This window comes from Aphelocoma coerulescens, chromosome 2 (assembly GCF_041296385.1).
Source record: "Aphelocoma coerulescens isolate FSJ_1873_10779 chromosome 2, UR_Acoe_1.0, whole genome shotgun sequence".
In the NCBI taxonomy this organism is placed as follows: domain Eukaryota; kingdom Metazoa; phylum Chordata; class Aves; order Passeriformes; family Corvidae; genus Aphelocoma; species Aphelocoma coerulescens.
The window spans coordinates 15047175-15070957 of NC_091015.1; the positions used below are offsets into that span (position 1 = coordinate 15047175).

Consider the following 23783-nt stretch of genomic DNA (forward strand, 5'->3'; position numbering starts at 1 on the left):
CTTAACCCTGTAACCTGTCTGTGATTCTTCAGAATGCATTGTCAGGGTGGGATTCATGACTGTCCTCCTTCCTGGCTTTAAGAGAGGTGTTTAATTACAAGAAGGCTAAGTTAGTAGTACATGGTATTGAAATATGGAGAGCACATATAAGAAACACTTGGTTTAAAACTCAGGTGGTTTTGTGAGAGCTATGGACATACTGGGATCCATTCTGAAATACAAGTCTGGAAACTATTGCCATTGTCCTGTTCATTTTTTGTTAGTTTCTAAAAATGATCAGAGCTTCTAAGTATCTGTATTTCTTTCTAGGAACATTGTCGTAACTATTAAAGGGCATAATGCAGAATCCATTAACAACTTCTGCAGGTATAGTATGCTTTCTATACTTTTTTTAGAAATTAGATGCTTGTGATTCAAAATGTGGAAGAAATCTCATCATTATTAATCACTGTATTTCTTGTGTCTAGTATTCTGCTGAGGTATGATTTGAAAAAAAGAGACATTACTGCAGCATTTATCACTTTAAACAATTGGAATACTAAAATTATTTTCTTCTTTAGGGCATTGCTAATTACTGTTAACACCCGTAGCTGAAACTTGAAGTGCATAAATCTGCTTCCTGTTTGATTCAGCAGAATTAAGTATTCAGGTTTTATAAAAATTTTTTTAAATCCTCATATATTTGAAAATCCTTGCTATATTTGAAAATCCTTGCTATATTTGATCCCCATATTAAAAGGGGTCAAGTCTGTCTGCAAATTATGCTACACAATTAGCACAGGAAAATAAAAATTAACTTTGATTTTTTAAAATGCCTTTTACCCAGCATTCCCATCTGTATGAATATTTTTTTGTGTTTAATTCTTTCTTCTATGTGGTCTCTTCAAAAGTTGTCTTTCATTTGATTTTGTTTTCAGTAGGGTTAACGTCTTGATTTTTTTCCTCCATTATTAGTAAGGGTATTTGCGTATTCCCAAGCCTCTAAATGTGTAGCTGTAACTTCGGTTTCCTTTCCCTTTTGATCTGTGTCTCAATGCTAATGTTTAAATATGATTTTTTAACATGAATGACATTTTTAATGATACTTAAATGTGAGTGAACGTTTGATGGATATGACATCAGCTCTAATGGACCTTTCAGAACCATTGCTGGTTGTCAGTTAAGTTTCCATTGTTAGTACTTATGTTAATTAAGAAGAGTGCTATATATTACTTAATTTGAAGCCTTGAGCTTTTACTGTCATGTAAGTTTATACTTTACCTGTGTTGTGAAGACTGAATATTTTTATGATGCTGTAATAATTCTGAAGAAGCTGTTCCAGAAGCATGTCATTCTAATTGATCTTAGTGGATGAGTTCTGTGTCTCCTGGGACTATTCTTTCAACGGAGACAGTACGTACTGTTGGGTAAAGCTGTCCACCCTACAGTGTGCTCTACATTCCTATGCTTGTGACTGAAGTACTTAATTCTAATACTTAAAAGCATTAATTTAATTTTTCCTTTAAGTAACAGGAATTTGACCCTGGTTATAGTCTTATGTTAAATCCATTTATGAATAGTAGTAGGAGAATATAGACTGTGAAGCTGTTTGCAAACTTCAGATTAATCATTTGCTTTGAGATTTTTTTGAAGGCTTTTTCTTTTTTCCCCTAAATCAAAATCCATTCCAGTCAGTATCCTGTTACTAACTTGTACCCAGAGGGAATGGTAAACTTGGAAGTGAGCTTCCATGTTAGAATTCACAGAAGAACAGAGTAAGCTGAGTTGGAAGGGACCCAGAAGGATCACAGAGTCCAACTCTTGGCACTGCACAGCACCATCCCCAAGAGTCACACCACATGCTGAGAGCATTGTCCAAAAGCTTCTTGAATTGTCAGGTTTGGTGCTGTGACCACTTCCCTGGGGAGCCTGTTCCAGTACCCAGCCACCCTCTGGGTGAAGAACCTTTTCCTGATATCCAACCTAACCCTCACCTGAAACAACTTCAGGCCATTCCTTAAGCTCCCGTCACTGGTCACCAGAAAAGAGATCAGTGCCTGCCCCTCCTCTTCCCTTTCCAAGACTGCACTGAGGTCTCCCCTCAGTCTCCTCCAGGCTGAACAGACCAAGTGACCTCAGCTGCTGCTCACATGGCTTCCCCTCAAGGCCCTTCACCATCTTTGCTGTCCTCCTTTTTACACTTTCTAACAGCTTTACATCCTCCCTACATTGTGGCACCCAAGACTGCCCCAGGACTCGAGGTGAGGCTGCCCCAGCCCAGAGCAAAGTGGGACAATCCTCTCCCTTGCCCGGCTGGTGATGCTGTGCCTGATGCATCCCAGGACACAGTTGGCCCTCCTGGCTGCCAGGGCACTGCTGGGTCATGTTCAGCTTGCCATGGACCAGGACCTCCAGGTCCCTTTCTGTGGCACAGCTCTCCAGCCTCTCACTCCCCAGTCTCTACATCCAGGATTGCCCATCCCAGGTGCAGAATCCAGCACTTTGCCTTGTTGAACTTCATGTAGTTGGTGATTGTCCAGACCTCTAATTTGTTGAGGTCTCTCTGCAGGGCCTCCCTAGATCATGACCAGGAGCTATATCAGTGTGAAATGATGATATTCTATAAATATACTAGTCTCAGTAAGTTTTTTTGCTATGATACATTTTTGTCTTTATATCAAGTACCACTTGTTTCTTAAATGTAGCACATTGAAAATATGGAGGGTATTAGTAATTTGTGATGATTTATGTACAACTCTAGTGTTGGCACATTTCTTACAAATAAAACTTTTGAAAATAGATTATATTGGAAATGGAACCTATCCATCAGTTACATTCAGTGTGGCATATTTGTCAGTGTTTCTGTACTTTGAGTGTGCTCATTATTTTTCAGTTAAGTATGGAAGTAATGATTAGTGCAAGTTCTTTGAGTGGCAGCTAAACCCTTCACTGCTGCCATTTGTCATGTAATAGCAGGTGTTCTGTAATTTGATCCATACTCCTTCAAGACACCCAAGAAGGGTGACTATTTTTTATGTAGCAAGCAATTGTAACATCATGTTCAACTAGATGCACTTTTCTGAAAAATGAAAAGTATCTAACTTGTCAAATCTTATTTTTTCCTCGGAATTATGAAATGATCATTTCATCCATATGACAACCTATGATGTGACAACAATAATTGAAGCATTTTATTCAACTATTCACACTCATGTTAAATATTTACTGTTGAGCAAGTGTTGGTATTTTTTATAATGCTTTATAATGACATACAATACCACTGTGCCTTAGTGAACTGAAATGCCATTGGCATTGTCAGATTTATAAGATGTTCTTCTTAAATGACTCTAACATGAAAGAATTGTGTATCTTATACAAATATTTTGCAAAATATAAGGTTGTCCTGGTTTATTTATCGAATAGGTTTTGTCTTTTTAAAATATATGTTGGAAAAGGGTATCACACGCTAAAGTAATAGTTTTGGTCTTTGAGCATGTTTAATTTTTTTTAGAACCATAGGTCAAGTGTGGTTCTGTACTTTTTGTATCTATGTTAGTATGATTATTTGGTGCTGGGAGATCTCAAACTTCCATTAGCCTTGTAAATGTGTTTCTTAGCATCAGCTCTCACTTTGCTGGGACCCCTGCTGCCTTTATATCATTAACATAAATGCAGGTGCAAATAGCATTTATGTACTTTGATAGAAAGCAGTTGGAGACATTTCACTGTGGGACACGACACTTTCAGATTGTGTACATCTGTTCAAATAATGTATCCAAGCCAGTGACATGAATGCAAGGATAAAACATCTGCCCCTGAGACCATTTGCCATACAGCAGATGCTTACATCTTTATTTATGCAGATGGTTTGTGTGATGAGCTGAGCAATGATGAAAGTGAGAAAGTTTGACAAAGATTTCAGGGTATTCCTTGGGATGGTAAAATATTTTGGTAACAGTGCTTTTTTTTTTCATATGCCTACTGAAAGAAGAACATCCAGTGTAAATACTGGTGTTTCTAGTAACGTGGCCATGGATGTGCCATTTTGGGCACTGACTAGATTAACACAAGTTCAGTAAAGGATTTTTTTTTAATCTCAGGCACAGTAGTCTTACTGCAGTTATAGAGGTTGCTCAATAGTTTAGTAGAAGTAATTACTTGTAAACGGGAAGGCTCAACTGCTTTGCTTTAAGATGCTCTCAAGTTATACAAAACATTGAATTTACTGAAAAGTTTGCAGACAGAATGTTTTGAAATACTAAGGTAACTCGTCGTGAAGTTGTTTGGAGGTTGGGTGCGGTGCTGTACCTGATTTTTCAGGACAAGCCATATTTAGCATTACAAAATTACTAGGCAAATCGAACAGCCTGTCTGTTGTTTGAGATTTACAGTAGGGCAGTGGCCGTGAGCCGGGCTGGTACCTGGGCAGCGGGGGCTGCCGGCGCGCCCTGCGGCGGCGGGGCGGGCACCGACTCCCTCTGCTGGGCTCGCTGCCGGGGCTCCTTGGGCCGCAGCACCGCCACGGCCGCGGGAGCGTCGTCAGCGCCGGGCTGGGGCTGCGGCACACGCCGGGCTGAGGGTAGCAGCTCTGGCCTACATCCCTGGCGACTGCGTTCCTCTTTGCATCCCCTCGTTTGCTGGCACCGCTGCCGGGCTTTGCTGATCCGTTATCGCCTCTCAGCAGTGTATTCCATAGTTCCTTTACAGCACATCCGCCACCTTCTTTTGAGAGCCGGTGCTGCCTTTAAACAGCACGGTGACTAGCATGGGCAAGCTAGCAATGTCAATAAGCACTGCAAATAATTGTAATTGTGCACTGGGGGAGGAAAACCAATCAGATACTGTAATTTAAATTGTTTTCTACTGCATCCTACTGCCAGTAAGGCCTAGCTGTGTTCAAGTTCAGCAGCAAGTGATAATTTTATATGTTCTGAAAACTAATGTTTGCCTAGCCAGGACCATAGTATTTCAGAAGGTGTTTGTTTTAGTTTTCCTATGCTATAGGGATCTATGTCTGTCTTTGAAAAAATATACATACCTATTTGAAGCATGGTGGAGATCCTTTTATTTTTGTTTTAATCTTTAGTGGAATTAACTACTGGTAGCAATGTTTTGCATATCTCAGCCAGAGCTGGAGGGGCTTTTTCTGAAGAAATGTGGCTCATGAAGAAAGTAAAAGGGGTGCAACTAGAGCAAACAAAAACCTTAGACAGGGATTCCCCATTACAAACTCAGACCACTTAGGTAATTTTCAGTGAAATTACCTATTAACAAAATCCTTCAGCAAATACTCTCCAGCTATTCTTTAATGATTGTTTAATGATTGATTGTTCTGGCCCTTTCTTTGGGGAATAATAAACTTTGTGTATAGTTTATAACAGAAGACTCAAAATAGGCCAAGCCAAGACTGACAGTCTTCTGATCCTCTGGTTACGAGGGAACATATTTGAGGTTTGTACTACAGAAGTCACCATGCAGATGTTTTTAATGCCTCAAGTAAAATATAGTTGCAATATTGAGCCAAAGTGGCAAATTAATTGTTTTCTCATGCATACAGTCTTTCTTTAGAAAAAAGTGCACTGATTCTCACCAAAAAAAAGAGGTACCCTCTTGCAGGAATAAAACTTTTGCTTTTTTGTTGTGTTCTCTATTTGCACATCAGTATTTGCAAAAAAATTAGATTTTGGGAGTAAGAGGCCTAATTCCCTTACTGAAGTGAGACATACGTGTTTTCTGTCCCAAATAGAGTTGAACTCTCAGGAAGATGTAGATATGTTGTCTTTTTTTGAAAGGAGAGCAAAAATCTAATCAGAAACTATTTTATGATTTATTCATAAAATTGTTCTACTTGACCTTTTTGTGCTGCAGTTTTTGAAGAATTCTGCCTTCATTTTTTTAGCACACTTGGTCATAACGGTTTCCTGTACTTAAGAGAAAATAAGTTCACTAATTACCACTTATATTAGGCATATTAAAATTTTTTCCATGTTGATTTGATCTTGATAGGCCCTTTAAAATGACTTTACATTGACTTTACAGGGGATGAATTACTGTTTAGGTCCATATATTTCCTGATGCTGACTAAAAGAAATTTCAACTGGCAATTCTCCCAGGAATTTTTGAAAATCCAATTACAGGTGTTTATCCCCAGTTTCTGAAGTACCTAATTTGTATTTGCAAATAGGGGGGTTATGAATTACTAGTTTATGACCAGTGCTTCCATCACCTCCTTTCAACTATTTTCTGAACAATTAGTTCCCCCAAGTGGCTGCATCACTGCAGCCTTGCTTTGCAAATCTTCAGGAATGGTGTCCTCTATGGAGCAGAATGACTGGGCAAAAGCAAATGATAACCACTGGACTTGCAGTGACACCAAAATAATTTCCATTCTACTCAATTGCATCCTGTCAGAGCACCAAGGTTTCTAGATAATGCCCACTTGCAGGCTGACATGCTGGTTGCTGAAAATAGCAGAAGCATAAATAAGTTGAAATACAGTCTTTGGTGTTGTATCTAACAGTGTCTCTCAAACAGAAATTCCATAATTAAAAATTCAGTCACTGTTTTTATGGTTGCAGAGGCCAGGCACCATTTTGAGCCCTTAGTTCTTATATTGCCATAGTGAGAAAAGTCTGTGTGTGATTTCTTCAGCTCTAAAGGTGGAAAAAGTTATTAGTAATTACAGATGCTTTATGGCTAGCTTTCTTTATGCCAGCTTTCATTTCTTGATATGAAAATATTTTGATCTGCTTAAGACCTATTAATTTTGTTGACCTTAATATGAAATGAGTAGTTTATAACTTGAAAGACTGTGCCTTCAGAAAAATGGAAAGCTTTTAAAGTTCACAAACACTGCATGAGAGGTGCTAAAAAAGCATGTAGATCTGCTAATAAATGTATTTTAATTCACTGCAAAAGTGTTTAAAATCTCTTACGTATATGTATTCTGACTCTTAGGAAGGATCTTGAAGACTTTCTTCCTTTATACAGTAGCACAAAAAAGGCTTTTTTAAATAGGATGTTGTGTTAAGCCATGCATTGCCCACATTTTATATAGGAAGTTGCTTTTGAATAGTGATTTACTTCTGTGTGGCTAATACATTTCAGGTCGCAACTCAAAAAGGTTACCTCAAAGCTGTTGGCCACTTGTTATTTCCTGTAGAACTAGCATTTCATATGTATTTTAAAAGTTGTTTGTGTTGGGACAATACAGAGATCTATGACATCTAAATCTATGAGAAATCAAAAATTATGTCTTAGGTAGTACTGTTGCTACTGCTGCTAATATAGTGACTAAATTTCTCCATGTGTTAACTTGTGTTTAACAAGTCTATTTTAGTATGGGTATTTTTTTTATGTTATACTTTCCTCTGGGGACAGAGGTACTAAAGTCAAGATGCTGGTGAGATTGATGGGCAGTTAAAAAATTTCTTCCTTGTATCTAGTCTGAATCTACCTTCTTTTAGTTTAAAACCTTTATGCTTTGTCCTGTTTCTGCAAGCACTGTAAAAAAGTGTCTCCATCCTTCTTTTCGACACCCTTCAGATATTGTAAGGTCCCAATTAGGTCTTCTTGGAGTCTCCCCCAAACTAAACAACCCTCTCACTCTCTCAGCCTTTCCTCACACAAGAGGTGTTCCATCCTTCTCATCATTTTTGTGGCCCTACTCTGGACTTGCTCCAACAGGTCCATGTCTTTTCTCTGCTGGGGTCCCCAGAGCTGGACACAGAACTCCAGGTGGGGTCTGAGCAGAGCAGAAGGGTAGAATCCCTTCACTTGCCCTGCTGCCCACGGTGCTCTGGATGCAGCCCAGGACACTGTTGGCTTTCTGGGCTGCAAGTGCACATTTCCAGCTACACTCAGTTTTTCATCCACCAGTACCCCTAAGTTCTTCTTGGTAGAGCTGCTCTGAATCACTTTAGCCCCAGCCTGTATTGATACCAGGGACTGTCCTGACCCATGTGCAGGAACTCACAAGGTTCCCATGGGGCCACTTGATCTTGTCCAGGTCCTTCAGGCATCCCATCCTCCAGGTGTGTCAGATGTTCCTCTCAGCTTGGTTTTGGCTGCAGACTTGCTGAGGGTACAATTGTCCATCCCACTGTTTGTGTCACTGATGGAGATACAAAACAGCACTGGTCCCATTATGGACCCAAGGGACACCACTTTTCACCCATCTCCATACAGACATTGAGCTCTTCACCATTACCTTCCAGCCAATTCCTTATCCATCCAATAGTCCATCTATCAACAGAGTCTGTACCTCTCCAATTTAGAGAAAAGGGTGTTGAGGAGGACAGTGTGACAGGCCTCTCCTATGTACACTTTCAAACAACAGAGGAAAGTGATTCGGGAAGTTGAAAAAGTGGCATAATCTAATTTTTTTTTTCTTAAGGTGTGTTAGATCTGTATAAACTTTATCATATATCAATATGTGGTTAATAGTGCAAAAAGGACATTTCAGGCAAAACCAAAAGACTGAATTAGAGAGGAAACTGAAGAACTTCTCTAGATACAAACTATGTACCCATGCTCTTGGATTACTGTATGACTTACCATTGCAAGGTGATGGTTTATGCTAAAAATAGTTTTATCTTATTCCCACACTGAAAAATGCCAGTAGGAATTTTAATGTTGAACAGCCTCTTTAATGAAGTCCAATTAATGTAAAAAAAAAGTCTACCTTTGTTATTGCAATGTGCTCTTCTGCTAAGAATAGTCTTTTGGAGACCATTTAAGGAATCCAGGTAGCATTCCACTGCTTACAGAATTTCTTGAAATGCACTATAATCCTAATCCCTTAAGATAATAAACTTCTTTACAGACTGTAAAGAAAACCTTTCTAAATTATAAAATGCTTATTGTACAACTAGCAAATCAAATTTAATTACATATGGCTTTAAAGATACAGCTTTAAGCCTCTAGAATTTTAACAAATTGTTTTGGTCTTGTTTCTCCTGTGGTATACCAGAATGAATTTTCTAAGTGTATTTGCACATTTTGTATCTTACTGTTTGTGTGAATGATCTATGTTGATTTTCCAATCTTGCATTAAAATACTTTGTTATATTGTTTATTTTTCTAAACTAGTTTAAATTGCACAAAAGCATACTTATGTAAACATAATTATATTACTCTTTAAAAAATCAAGTACTAAAAATGTAAGAAACGTGAGATTCCTCTTTTGGCTTAAATGCTTCTCCTTTCCACATCACGTGTAATGTTGATTACCTGTCTTAAGTCTGCATTTAATTCCCATATCCCACCCTGATTCTTTGGCCTGGACACTTTTCAAGTCTCGTTTCTAGTCTTATCCTTTTTCTGCTTGCCCTGTGTGTTCCTGTGTTTCTCTTGTACACTGTCAGCTCTGCAGTTCAGAGATGAGGAGAGGCCATTTCCTTTTTCCAACTTGGGTGCTTGGACCTAAAGCTGTAGTTCAGGGAAAATCTGGCCCAGCCTGAAGCAAGAGCACATTGTAATCATTGGAAAAGTTAGCTGCTTGAAGTATCTACTGAACACATGCCCAGAGACTACAGCTTTGCCTAATTTGGGCAGCTTTTCACAGATCAAAGAGACATTGCTGTGTCGCGTATCAAGGTCTTCACCCACTGCACAGATGTGTTCCTAGATTAAGTTTTTTTTCTTTTTTAATGCAGACATACTGAGAATGGCTGGTATTTTCTGTTGAAATTAATTTTAGAAAATTATCTGATGCAAATACCCAGAACAGAACATTCCACCCAGGTGGTTATTATTAGCAAAGATAGAAACAACTGCAAATTAATTGCTATAATGTATGGAGCTGGACACTCATGGTTTGTAGGCTTTGTTACTAATCTTACTTTGTACAGGTGTGTGGCAAAACTGGTTTTGAACACAGAAGTCCAGATTCTGTTTTCTATAATATCTGCAGTGTATTTACATGGAATTATGGGAAGTGTAAATGAGCACAGAATTTAGCCCCTGTATTAAAACTCCTCACTAAAGCTACTGAAACTTCATTTTTTGAAGTGATTTGTTTTGCTGCTGTTGACTGTCTGCCGTGACAGTGAAGCTAAACCATCCCATATGTTTGCCACATTAACCAGCTTTACTCAATTATTAAGCTATCACCTTGCATTTGGCATGTAATATATTGGATTTTAAAGCGTATTTTGAGGAGACAAAAATAGTGAAGATCAAGAAGTAGTAGTTTTCTTAATGCATTAGCTGAAACTTAATGTTTTATGTTGCCATTTTATATTGTCTTTTTCTGGGTTTTGTTGATTTTGGGGGTTTGGTTGTTTTGGGTTTTTTTGTCCTGGGATCTATTTTTAACTGACTGAAGTACTTTTGCAGGTGGTGTTTTTTTGCATGCTAATCCTGCAGAGAAACATTGTGTCCAACAAAGTATGCTGGGTCAGCAAAAGCAAGAAACTTGTTCTGGAAAGACAGTATCCACAGGTATTTAGTGTGTATGGAGATTTGGCAAAATGAATGATTAACTATTATTGGCAGAAGAAGATCTAATGTTGTGTGTTAGAAAGTTGTGCATTTTTTTTCCCCACAGAAGAGATACTCTTCCTTTCAAAGTCAACAAAAGACTCAGCAGTGTTAATGTGCATTGAATATTCATTAATCGTCATCTGTATTCTGTCTTTTCCTTCAAAACAAGATGATATTTTTTTTTGTGTTATTTTCTCTCATATGTTCATTCATACACAAATTAAATACATACCTGCACAACTGAGGTGGACCTACAAGGATTATTTAAAAAATGAACACTGTTACTCAGTGGTTTCTGTGGGGGTTATTTTCAAAATAGACTAGATAGTGCTGAAAATTAAATTTCTTCTGATACTTTCTACAGTGTGTGAGTTCAGCATTGTTGTGTGCTTTACGTAGGGAACAAACTAAAAGAAGTACAAAAATAAGGCAGATTAGGCTGGAGTAGACCTGACTTGGGAAGCCAGGGGAACCATGAAGAAGCAGCAACCCATGGAGACTCCGTTTCCTCCAGAGGGCTCTTCCCAGCATGGCTCTATCAGAGAATTTAATGCATCATTGATTTTTGTATTGGTGTGTCACTGTCCACTTCTATACAATTTTAAGGTTATTTAGAAGGGAGGAAAGCTTATGACATCCTGCAGGTTTCTGAGTGATTTGATACTTGCAGGTCCTAGCATGGTAGCCATTAATCTTTTAACTGAGACTTCTAAAGTAAAGGGGTTGAACTGCATTTGGTTTAGCCTTGTGTGTAATTATTAAAAGTGTCTACCTGTTGCCCCAACTCACACCCATCTGAAAGAATGAGGACAACAGCAGTTAAAAATTACCTTTACCTCCTTCAGGTACTAAATCTAATATTTTCATTTATTTCCTTTGTTATTAATGAAAATTTTAAAGAAAGTATAAAAATTGTTGCCTTCCAGTGAAGGATCTGCAGATTGACTTGTAGAAAGAACGTTGTCTAAAACAAAGGGCCATCCTCACAAATGCCATTGCACAGCCTCCCTTAAGTGAAACTTCCCCTTCTTAGGTGAAAGACTTCATGGGATTGCATAGGCACAAAGGCTTTTCCTCAGGTCACAGCTGACAATTCAAAATGAGTCCTTTGAATCAGAGACAGAAATAATTTGGAAGAAATGGAATGCCCCTGAAAGATGCATATGAGGTTTCCAAGCAGCCTTTGCACAAGCCAGGCAGCCAGAGCATATCCAAGTCCTTCAGCGTGGTGAAGGTGTGAATTACTATCTCTCTGTCTGTGTGCAAAGGAAGTTGTTGAAACTTTTCACCAACTATAAATGGAAAAGAGAATTTTGGTCACTGATGACACTTGCATGCTCTGGGTGGGGTCAATAGAATCTCCAGTCTGTGAATTGACTGGCTGCTTTCTCCTGATCCAAGATGCTAAGTAGTCTTCCACCAGTTCTTCCAATTAGCTTTCCCAGTCTACAAGCAAAATGTTAACAAAGTCTGAAGCATCATCAGACAGCTAGTCTGCATCTAGCCCTTCTCTATATTTAGGCACTGGCTAAGCAGCTTAACTACAGTAGCTGTGTGGGAGGGGAGGGAAATGCAGAGTTGAGTATCCTTTGCTTACCAGAAGCACTGCAATGAATACTTCTGCACTAAAATGTCTAATGTAAACTTGTGGAAAAACAAAACCAAACCAAAACAAAAAAGTTGTATTAAAGGTTGGTACCAAACATAGCTTGCCTGGAAAACTTATTTATGATAAAATTACACTAGTTGGAAAAAGTGTTTGTGTAAAAATCCCATCTCAAACAGTTAAATCAATTCTTATTATTGTGTTAACTGTGTGAGAAGGATATTGGTGTAAACAGACCTTGTTTCAAAGAGCATCTTGTGTTAGATTTTGATGAAGGTCTTGGCTTCTAGAGCAACATTCTCCAGGGGAATGCTGAGAAAATATGTGGAGATACTTTCTTTATAGAAAAGTGATTTTACTGCTTAATTTTGCATTAGGCAAGTCAATGCATTTAAGAAACATATGGTTCTTTTTAGAGCTAGTGCCATACATTATTTCTACAAATGTTTCCTTCTAACCTCAAATTAACCTTGTTTTTTGTGGCTACCATTTGTAGAGGTGGCATGTCCACAGCAAAACTTCCACCTTTTCCTGTTACCATTGGTTGAAGAGTGGGTGCCCTGTAACTTGGAGTAGCACTGGTAGTAGTCTGCTGAAATGCTGGCTTTCCTAAAAGTTTTATGCAAATCAATGAATGAAATTTTGAAATAAAAAAGGAGAGGAACAAGAGAAATGAAAGAGAATGGAAACAGCTTCATGTTGAATATTGTGGCAAGCTGAATAGCTGCTGATTTGGAGAATGGCAAGCATAATCTGGAGAAATAAGAGCTGACTCTGTCCCCTAAAAGGGATGTACACTTATTCTGTCATCTGCTGTATTTAAGCTATGCAGTTTGACCTGTAACTATCATTGAAGTTCAGGGCTAGTTTGGTTAGTGATTACAATGCACTACATAATTTTATTGTTCTTCTCAGAAGTACTTAAATTATTTATTCAAAAAAACAACAAGAAGATACCTTGCAGGAAACAAATGATCATCTGAGCACTAATAGAAATATTAGCAGCTGAAAATGTAGAAGTTTATATATATTTAGTGACTAGAATGTAAAAAAAACAATTAAAAATTGAGAATAAAAAGTGCTGTAGGAAAACAATTTTAAACACACCATGTTTCTGCTTTTTCCAGGTTGCACAAATTCTGTAGGCCTGGACTTATCCTGTGTGCAGGGATCTCAATATCTGTGTAGGAATTCCATATGTACAGTAACCTAGTCTGCACAGAATGTATAGAAATTCAGAACATCTCTACACACGTTGAGCAGAAAGTTATGGCAGTGCCCAGTAGTTTCACTTAACTGGAGTATAAAGAAAGTACATAATGGACTTGGGGTTTGATGCAGTAGATGGCAATAAAACAATCAAAGGCTTGTGCCCTGCATAGTTACTGCTCTATGAATCTAATGATCAAAGAGTTTTGAAAAGCATCAGATCTACTAAATATGAACTGTAGAGTTTATATGTGATTGCCCAGAGAATCCAGCATGTCCTGAAGGCAGTGGCTTTACTGCACATGTGCATACCATGAATATGTGTGTATATCTCTTCAGAAGTTCTGGTCATGAAACATGACAGGTTTGTACCTTGCAGTGCTTTTTGCAAAGTACGTGACGTCTGAGAAGAACATCCAGGATTAAGAGAAATTTACTGGAGTTTCCAGTGTTGGTAGTAATTTACAGTTACATTTTTAAATCCAGAGTCACCTACAAATGCATTTGTAATACAAGTCTTTAAAATGGCAAGGAATGGAAACTTTCCTATGGAATTATCTTACTACAATATTTCAAGGTTCCAGCATTTACTTTCACGTGTTCTATTCAAATGTGATTCCTCTCTCAAAATTATTTTTGCTTATGTCCAAATTGTCTTTCCGCCTGGGGTCTTTGTAGCTGAATTTTCAGTGGTTGAGATTGTTGGGATTTCCTTTTTTTAGGAAACCTATCCCAAGTTTTAAGAACTGGAAGCATCAATAATTGAATTTGGGAGTGGGTAATGAGACTGATAGATTAAATGGTAGTGGTACAAATAACTATGTATCAAGTCCTTTTCTGTGGAATCTGAAAGGTCAGAAGGTGTCTTTGCTGCCTAATGCATATTATATCATATGAATTTTATCTTTTTCCTTTTGTTTGTTTGAATTATCCTCCACATTCTTCTTTACTAAAACCATTTGTGACTTCTATGTACACAAGTAGAAACAGGAAGGAATTGTGATGTAACATTGATAAATTGCATCTTTCAAGAAAATGTTTAAATAACTTACTACAGTAGTTCTGTTGTGGGTTAGTGGCACATGAGTAATTTTTGTGATTGGGTATTTAACAGTAGGTCATATTCACATATTCTTTTAAGTCTTCTTTGATTTTATTATACATTATTTACATGTTTTGCAGCAGTAATTTTTCTAAGACTTCATCGGGCAAACTTTGGTCTGTATCTGATAAAACCCACAAATTCAAAATATTTGAGAAAGTTTGAAAGAGAGCATGATTCTGTTTGAGAGAGATGATCAGAGCTGGTGCTCAGAGAAGTTCTGTGTCATGGAGCTTAAATCCTGTCCCTGTTCTTCCAGCAGAGTATTGGCAGCATGCTATTGCAGCTTTTCCAGGGCTGAAGGGGCTTATGGTTGTATTTGTTCTGAAATGTCATGTAGTTTCTAACCTTGAATGAAACATCCAATTAATATTTGATTAAAAAGATTTTTTTTTCATGTATGTGTTCAAACATGTTGCTTCAGACAGTGCTATGTCTATGAAACTTTTGCAATTGTAAATTTAATTTGGTGGTCATTTAAATGCCTAAATATTTTTTATAAGCTTGTGTGTAATAGTATCCTTTGCAAGCAGTTTTACTTTTGAGAGAATAATTTTTTAAAAATACTGTGTACCATATGACATCTTTGTTATGTTATTCTTACAGATAAACAGAAATCCCCTTCGGATATAATACAGAGTTTTCAGAAGAAAAGTCAGTTTAGAACCATTGCTCCAAAAATGGTACCAAAAATTTTAACATCTGGAGTGGTTTCTTGTCTTCAGTCATCTTTGCCTGAGCCAATTACACCAATTTCAGCTTCAGGTTCCAAGCCACTGGTGGTACCAGCTCAGAACTATGCTGTCATGCAGGTGGCTGCTCACAAGGGGACGTTTTCCCTGTTGGCTGTGCCGTGTGTTGCACCTGCCCTAACACAGCAAGTTCAGCAGTCGGCTGTGGCCCCTTCTGAAAACCTAAAGTTGCCCATCCCCAGGTACCAATCTGTAAGAAATAAATTGCTGAGTGACAAAAAACCAGCACAAATCTCTGGTTTGAGTGCATGTAACAAGATTCCTACCAAAGCACTAATCTCACCACAGACTTCCTCCATGACTACTCTAACTGAAGACTGTCCTGAAGCTCATTCTAGTTCAGATTCAGCTGAGCAAGGGATGATAAGAGACTGTGACTCAGCTGAAATTGGAGTTGCTACATTAATAAATAAAAGCAATTGTGGGGAATCTGGATCTCCTTTAATGAACAAAACTGAAATTGCTAGCAATAGTATTTCTGGACCATCTGTAGTTGAAGACTCCCTATCCAAGCCAGCAAGTACAACTAATCCCCTGAAACTAAGTCTACACTCTGTGAAGACAGCATCAGAAACCACAAGAGAGTCACTTATGACATCTGAGAAACTAAAGAAAAACCCCACAAATTCTGCAAATCCTGTTGCTGTTTTGTCACCAGCAGTTTTTGGCAGTGCAATTCAGATGACTCCATCAGCACCAAAAGGAAAACTTCCTATTTTGCCTTACTCAAGGATGAAAAATTCAGTATTCTGTAAATCTAAGCTGAATACTAATGTTATGGATATATCTGGTCATTCACTAAAATCTGAGTGTGAAAAGATACCATCTTTGATGAAAACCAAAGCCTTTGATAAGCAATTAGCTGTATCATTTACACAAGTACCCAAACAAACCATTCGAGAAAATACCTTCTCTCCATCCAGCAAAGTGGATGATGTCGACAGCCTTAAAAAATTGAACAGTGCAGCCTCTAAAAGAAGAGGGAGGAAAAAAAGAGGCCCGGATGATTTATTGGCATTTCAGGCCAAGCGAAGGAATAAAGCAGAAGCAGTGAAAAAATACCGCAGTATCAGACCAAAACCAGCGGTGGCTGCGCAGGCGCTTGCACCGCTGACTCCTGCAGCAGTCACAGAGACACCGTCTCACGAGCAAGACTTATTTTTAAATGGCTCACTCGCCAATAAATGTTTAAGTTCCAAGAATAGTGATGCTACATCAGCTAAATCGAGTGATCTAAGTAGAAATACATGTTCAGGCATCCCTAAGCCGCTGCACAGATGTCATGTTTGTAACCACACGTTCCAGTTTAAGCACCATCTCCAGGACCACATGAACACGCACACGAGCCGGCGGCCGTACAGCTGCAGGATCTGCCGGAAGGCGTATATCCATTCTGGGAGCCTCAGCACCCATATGAAGCTTCATCACAACGAAGGCAAACCCAAAAAGTTGGTGTGCTGTGAATTCTGTGCTAAAGTTTTTGGCCATGCAAAAGTGTACTTTGGCCACCTCAGGGAAGTCCACAGGGTTGTTATTAGCACAGAGCCCTCTACTAGTGAGCAACAGATGCAAGATACTTTAAAGAAGAGAGACAGGAATATAAAAGAGGCAGAAGAAGCTACAGAGAGGTGAGAGTTTTCACTAATTAAATGCTAATGAAAACTGGATTTTAAGTTGTCAGTGGAAATCTATAAACCTCACCATTAGGAAAATTGTTGCTTTTTTCCCCCAAGTGAGATTCCTAAAGGTTTAAATATTCCATTTGCATCTAGTCAATCCATTAGATCAACCAGTATATTTTAGCTGATTTATTGGCTATAAATCGTTATTGACACTTGAATATGCAAAGTAATTTTGCATATATTCTAGTAACACCCAATATACTTCCATATTTGGGTCAGTTGATTTCTTGTGGTTAGCATTCTGTTAATCTGCATCTTCTGTCCTACCCACTTTGGGGTTTTCCCTAGAAGATAAGGGAGCCAACTGCAGTAAGCGAAAAACAATTCATATTTCAGCATTAGCTTGCAGTTTGTTTTCCTTCTTAAATATCATTATCCCATTTCCTTTTAGGGAGTGCTGTGAGCTAATCCATCCTGAGTTTACTGCTGCTTTTGTGATCACTCAGCCAAGTAGAAAAGTTAATTTATCATATTAAGATGGATAGAACATTCTTTTACCTCTCTATTATGATTTTGGGGTGAAATCTCTTGATACAGTTTAAATGTTGCCTTTTTTGTTTGTTCCACTGTGCATTTATTTTCACTGACGAATACTCAGGGCTTTAATGTAACTCCTCACTGCAACACTACAGTTCCATTTTACTCGTTTTACTTTGCACAGCTCCACTCTCTAGAGCATCAGTTAGAAATTTTTAAGGTCTTGAGGCTGAGAAACAGCAGTACTTTTCTGTCAGTCTTAGTAGCTGTCATAGTAGCTGTTGTTAAAAGGTTATTTCTACCATGGCTAATTTTGGAGGCAATTCTTAAGCTCAGAAGTGTCATTTGGTTTCAGTTCTTTCCAAACCAGCTTTACTATTATTTATTTAGTTTCTTTTTTTTTTCCTCTTTCGAGTGAATCAGATACTGTAGAAACAATGCCTGTTTTTAATTAAAAGTGTTTCATGACTGTCATCTCTTCTTGGAACTTATAAGGACAGAAATTGCCATCCCTTTTCTCTGCCTGGCTAATACTGAAATAGCTTGTATTTCCTTTTTTTCAACAGGGGAAATAAGTGCAATTTTGAGGACCTATTCCATAACCCGGGAGAAGTGAAATTACAGGTCAAATGTGGTCAATGCCAGTTTATTGCAGAGTCTTTTGGTGAAATGAAGTTTCACTTACTTTGCTGTCATGGAGAAGAGATTCAGGGAAGAGTAAAGGAAGGGATTTTGCAAGGAAACAGAGGAACAAAGGGGGAACTGGTGAAACACACAACCCACTTGTGGAAACAGCGCAGCGAGAGAAGACGTTTAGCAAAGTGCAGTGCCCGTCAGGAGGAGCTGTACACTGTTCCAAAACCGAAGAGACAGATATACTCCCACCATCAAAATAATGTCAATATTTTACCTAAAAGTGAACTGACTCAGTCAGGAAGTAGTGAAGCCTCCAAGGAGAGGCAAAATGTGGGGTTTGGTACACCAAGCAAAAAAATAGAATTTTGGTCTAAAGCGGGCTATAACTGCATTTTATGCAAACGGTTATTTGGAAGAAAAGAGGATCTTTGTGATCATTGGCAGAGTCATCATAATTGTGAAGACCCTTCCACTTTATGGACAATTTTTACTTTGGTATCAAAACAAGGAATTATTGAACTTTCTGATAATGGTGAATATTGATGCTTAACTCTACAATGCTATGAAAAACATTAACTACCTTACCAAATTGTTTTTTCACTGTCTTGCTAAACTAACTCAACAGATGTATCATTTCAAAGGTTTGTTAGTTGGGTTTGTTGGGGATTTTTTAAAAAGCTATACTAACCTTTATTTTGGTGACTAGAAAATGTATTTATTCAGTATCATTCCAGATGGGTACATGGAATCTGATTATTAATTATTGTACTTAAAATTAATGCCTAAGGAACTTTATAACAGCAAATACTCAATACTAATGGTTAATCTCAAGGAAATAGATTTGTAAATTAAATTATACTGTACACACAAAAATAAATCAATTTATATGTAGTAATCTCAATCTTGAATGAAATTACAAACCTGACTAGAATTCAGGTCCCAACTATGCTTCCAGATTTTCTGGTAAATGCATATTTCCATACAGTTCTCTTGATCATTGGAATGTGCTTACATGCAGCCGGCACTCAGGAGCTTTATAGTCTATAATTTAAGAACTTTTAGTTCTTGTTGTCTTGATTTCTGTATCTTCAACCACATTCATTGCTTGCAGGTGTTTTTGTGTTCAGTTCTGTCCTGGTAACAGCAAAGATCTCTGCATTTTAGCAGTAAAGCCTTTACAAGTATTTTTTAGCTTTTTGGGTTGAAGATGAGTTGCCATACATTAAGATGGAGCCCAGCACATCTCCAGGGGGCAGGTCCTGTCAGGCTGTAAGGAGATGCAGTTCTGGAGCTTGGTTTTGATGAAAAGGTTATTGAAACCATTGAATCCAATTTGAAATTGGTGTTTAAACTGCTTAAAGCCTTATGTACCTCTGAATTATTTTGGGAGCAATAATGGAGGCAGTCTTAAGAAATCACTACATCACTCTCCAGCAGAAGTCAGAGCATGTCAGAGGGCAAGCTGAAAAATATACCAGTACTGTCCCTACAGTACTACTCTATTCATTCCTTCTTGTGGTCAGCTGTAATTGAGGGACTGCATTGATGAAAGAGTCATTCCTAAAATGGCCTGGGTCGCCGCTCGCTGTTTTGCAAAAATTATGGTGATAAAAACATGAGATCTAAAAATGTTGAGCTTTCTGAGTAGGATTCCAGAGGCTGTTGCAATATTTTGTGGATATGTCTTGTTTTTAAACAGTAAAGGCAATTTTGATGACCTGATAGTTTTGAATGCAATTTCTTGTTGTATGGTGCTTTGCCCTGAAGTTGAACTATAAGGCAGGAATCAAGAATAATAAAAGACAAAAAGAAAATGCTCATAGAACTGTACAGGTGCCTGATAAGGTAGAAGAATTCCCATGGATTTTCAAAACTTCCTTCCTACTATCTGGTGCTATAAATTCATATTTTTGGCTGTTTCTTCACTTTCATATATTGGGGGTATTTTATGCTGAATTACCTTAAAAGTAGTACGTGTTCTTATTCTTGACACATTCATCTTTTAATGCCTACAATATATTCATATTTATTTTCACTGGCACATTTGGAAAGGAATAGCTATTTTTAAAGTCAGTGTTTCATATCAGACTGAGGCTGTATTTAACTTAGTAGAGTGTGTTGCATTTAGCAGCATTTTTTACTCCTGCAACTTAATCCTTTAACTTTAAAAAACAAACAGCAGGGTGTTTTCCATGAAACAGAAATGTGAGAACAATCCCTCCTTCCCATAGTTACACTATATCAAAGGGAAATTTATTCCCAGCATAAAGCATGCATTTTACGAGTTGGGAAAAACCATTTAAAAGGTTTGATCATGATCTTTTTTTGGAATGAACATTAAGTCACCCATCCCAAGGTATAGTTTAAAATGAGCAGGCATCAATGCAGTGCTGAGGCAAAGTCCCTCCTGTTCAGGAACAGCATCAGCAATGGCAGAGTGGCCCCTTAAAATTATTTTCAAAAAATATTTGTTAAAAACAGTGGTGCATCAGAGTCTGTGATGTAGATGAGTTGTGTGGGGGTGTTCATCAGGCAAGAAGTGCACTTTGCCTGGAGGGGAAGGTGCAGTGGTGATGGGAGGAAGGGGCTGGAATGAAGGAGTCAGCTGCGTTTTCTTTAATAGAAATTTTCATGTGCAGTCTTTTCATCATATTTTTGTACTTTTCTCCCTTTCTTCAGGCCAAATGGGTAAAGGGGTCTCAGCTTTCAGCAGTTTAAAGCCTGAAAAGATGTTTTAAAGCATGGTTCTAAGCCACTTCTCAGTGTCCTCATAAATGTTTAAAATTAGAAGCCTTTTTTTTCTGAGCCTGAAAGCATTCTTATGTTTCAGACTATTATGATTATGGTAGATTATGAAAGGTTGGGACTTTTGAAAATAGCTTTGCATTAAATACAGATGTGTCCTTTGTTTAAAATGTGTTTATTTGGCATTTGTGTTCATTTTGATAAGATTTGGAGGTCCGAAGTGAGCCTTACATACTGCAACATTAGGTAGTGTGTGTTTGCTGTCCAGCAGAAGGGTTGTTATGAACACAGTTTGCTGTTTACCTTGAAGCTGGAAAAGTTAACATCTGGTTTTGCACACAAATTACATTTTTAAATTGTTAAACCGAATGTTATTGTTTTTGTAGCTGTAGTTTTGTTCCCCTCTGATTTTTTATTAAATCTCTCTCTCAGCTTCACTGTTCAACTTTAAAGCTGTTCATCACATGGAAAGTTGTTCCTTCATCATCACACCATAAATAATCAAAGCTGGAGGAGTTCCACCACTTTTCTGGCTTGCAGACTATTGCCCTTCTCCAGCTGCATAGCTACAGTTTCCTATGTCTAACTTGACATAGTTGCTGGCAGTAAATGTTTTGCTTCATTTATTTATTAGAATTCAGCTCTCTGCTGTTTAGCTCAATCAGGGTTTCTGTCATACCTCATTAGATACTTATTTTACCTACTATTCACTGAGCTCTTTAAAGAAAGTGTCATAAGAAGGATGAACAGGTATTTAAAGGAGCAGATTTCTGCCCTAACTTCGTGCAGATGATGTTTAGAGGATCACCAGCTTACCTAGGCTCAGCCATGTCGTACATTGTATTTCTACAACACATCCACCTACACGCGCATCTATTTTGGAACGAAATGTATACTCCAAATTCAGCTGTCAGCTACTATTATCAAACCTGTACAATGTAGGTTTGTGATTGTTATGCATAAAGATTAAAATGCTATTAACTGTAGTAGGTTTGCTTGTCAAATTTCGTAGAGCTCTGAAAAATGAAAATCTCTCTGTGCTGAGTATGACACAGAAAAAATCTGGTCTCATGAAGAAAATTCTGATGGCTTAAAGGTTGTCCTCATTTCAGTGTGTGCTTTTATAGCTGATCTGTCACATTGCAGGATTTTCTTCACTTTTTATTAAATTGCCATAATTTTTCTTGGTGAGGAGTACTGAAGAAGACCTGAGTCTGCAAGCAAGTTTCAGTAAAAAATGTGTCTCTTTTTTTTCTAAACAAGCGGACATGTTCCATGGACTCAAAAGAGTCTTGGTGGCATTGCATATATATGTATATATATGTATATATATATGCACAATGTGGGGAAACATGGAAGTAGGTTTAGGTTTCAGTGTATGACTTCATGAGGCTGACTGTTCTGCAGTTCCCAAACAGAAACTAGAAATTTGAGTGTAAAAATAACTTGGTTTTCAGACTTGGGTGAATTTCTAATACCTTATTGACAAACCTTTAAGAAATCCTGAGAAATGACAATAACATACTTCTCTACTTGTGCTTGTTAGGCAATTTTTTTGACGTAGTAGTACCAGAGGTGTTGTAAAATATGATACTCCTGATGCTGTCGAGTACAAAGGAAGCTTTCTCCTTTTTATTTATTTTTTAAAATTGTATTGACTTTTCTGGGTAAGCATTAGAAATGATGGGATGAATTATGATTTCTGCTGCTGACAAACCCAGAAACAGCACTTTGAAGTTACTTTGCAAAAACCTCCCATTTTAATCTAGAATAACAGATGAAATCAGGAAGAAGCAAATTCTATTGGAAAGAGATAGGTGAGCAAAGTGTTCCGTATGTGGATCTCTCTGCACACCACTGTAGGTGATGTTTATAGATGATAGGTCTTCTACTGCTGGGTACAAACAGTTTGTTCTTATCTAGAGTTACTTAGATTGGCCAAGGGAAATAAGAATTTAAAAATGTCCATGCCTTCTCTTTGGCTTGAGTTTTTCTGCTAAGTATTTCTGCTGATGTGCCGGTCCAGATTGTGGTCCAAGCCACACAGATACTCAAGCACTTTCTGGGGACTTAGAGCAGAATTCAGTGAAGGAAAGGCAAAGAAATGTGTGAGGGAAGTAGTGATGATGGAGGTTGGCACAATGTAATGAATGTAGTTCAAGCTTCAGTGTGACTGGCCTTTGGTGGAAGTGTCCTGTAGCCTTAAACTTCTCCTTCTCCCCTTTGTTACATCATTCCAGATTCTGCTTCCACTTGAGGTACCTCAGTCTGGAGCACCCTCAGCTTCCTTAGGTATGAGCTTTTCTAAATGGTGCAGCTTTCTTTGCCAATGTCCTCTTCTTTTGGTGTCTCAGTTACATGCTTGTAGTTGGGTGAGCCACATGCTGGCTGCTGAGACCAGCTGCTGCCAGACTTGAAATGTGGTCATTTAGTTTTCTGAGGAAAGCATCTTTTATCTTTTATCTTTAGTCCATAAAAATGAAATAAAAATCTGCATCTGTGCTTAACAAAGTAGGAAAACAGCTCACTCAGTTTCCTGCAGATGCAACACTGATAAGCAGTAGGGTAAAAAAAGTGAAGTGTTGCTACAAGAAAAAGCAGCTGCTAAATGTGATTTTGAGGTATTTATGTACCATTGTTAAAGACTAGAATGTCCCATCACCTGGTTAGAATTGAATAATGGAATCAGAGAAGTTCCATAAAAGTGTCTCACGTGGATGTGATAGTATAAAGCAGCAGTTCAGAGACACTGTGATGAGATTGCTTTTCTGTCCTCTGTCCCCCCTCCCTTCCCCTTGGTTACAGGGGAGGCCAGGGGCTGGCCAGGGCAGCAACCTGCACAAAACAGGGCTTAGCACCAGCCCAGGAGCAGAGCAGTGGTTTTTGCTTTTTGGAAGCCATTTCTGTTGCAGTTCACACTGGTCCATGGCCCATGTGGGGGTCACGAGTGTAAACAAGGCTTCAGTGTGTCAGCTGACACTTCAAGCACTGTCACAAGCAATTTTTTTTTCTTTTTTGAAGAAAACACGACGCTTGAGACAAAAAAATCCCCACAACCCCAAATAAAGTTCTAGTTCCAGCTGGCAGTCCTTCAGTAGTGCAAACTTCTC

At 38.2% G+C, this 23783-nt stretch overlaps 1 protein-coding gene across 6 annotated transcripts in view; it reads left to right on the forward strand.

Moving 5' to 3' along the window:
* The window catches only part of ZNF438 (zinc finger protein 438), a 53713-nt gene extending 31843 nt beyond the window's left edge, over positions 1 to 21870 (forward strand). For 3 of the 6 annotated variants that reach the window (XM_069006535.1, XM_069006532.1, XM_069006533.1), the window contains exons 4-7: positions 310 to 366; positions 10318 to 10422; positions 14988 to 16761; positions 17859 to 21870. In XM_069006535.1, coding sequence (XP_068862636.1) covers positions 339 to 366; positions 10318 to 10422; positions 14988 to 16761; positions 17859 to 18471 — 2520 coding nt within the window. In that variant the 5' untranslated portion in view covers positions 310 to 338 and the 3' untranslated portion in view covers positions 18472 to 21870. The remainder of the gene's footprint in view (positions 1 to 309; positions 367 to 10317; positions 10423 to 14987; positions 16762 to 17858) is intronic. The other 3 variants (XM_069006537.1, XM_069006536.1, XM_069006538.1) reach the window with 3 other exon arrangements.
* Positions 21871 to 23783: the final 1913 nt, after the last annotated feature.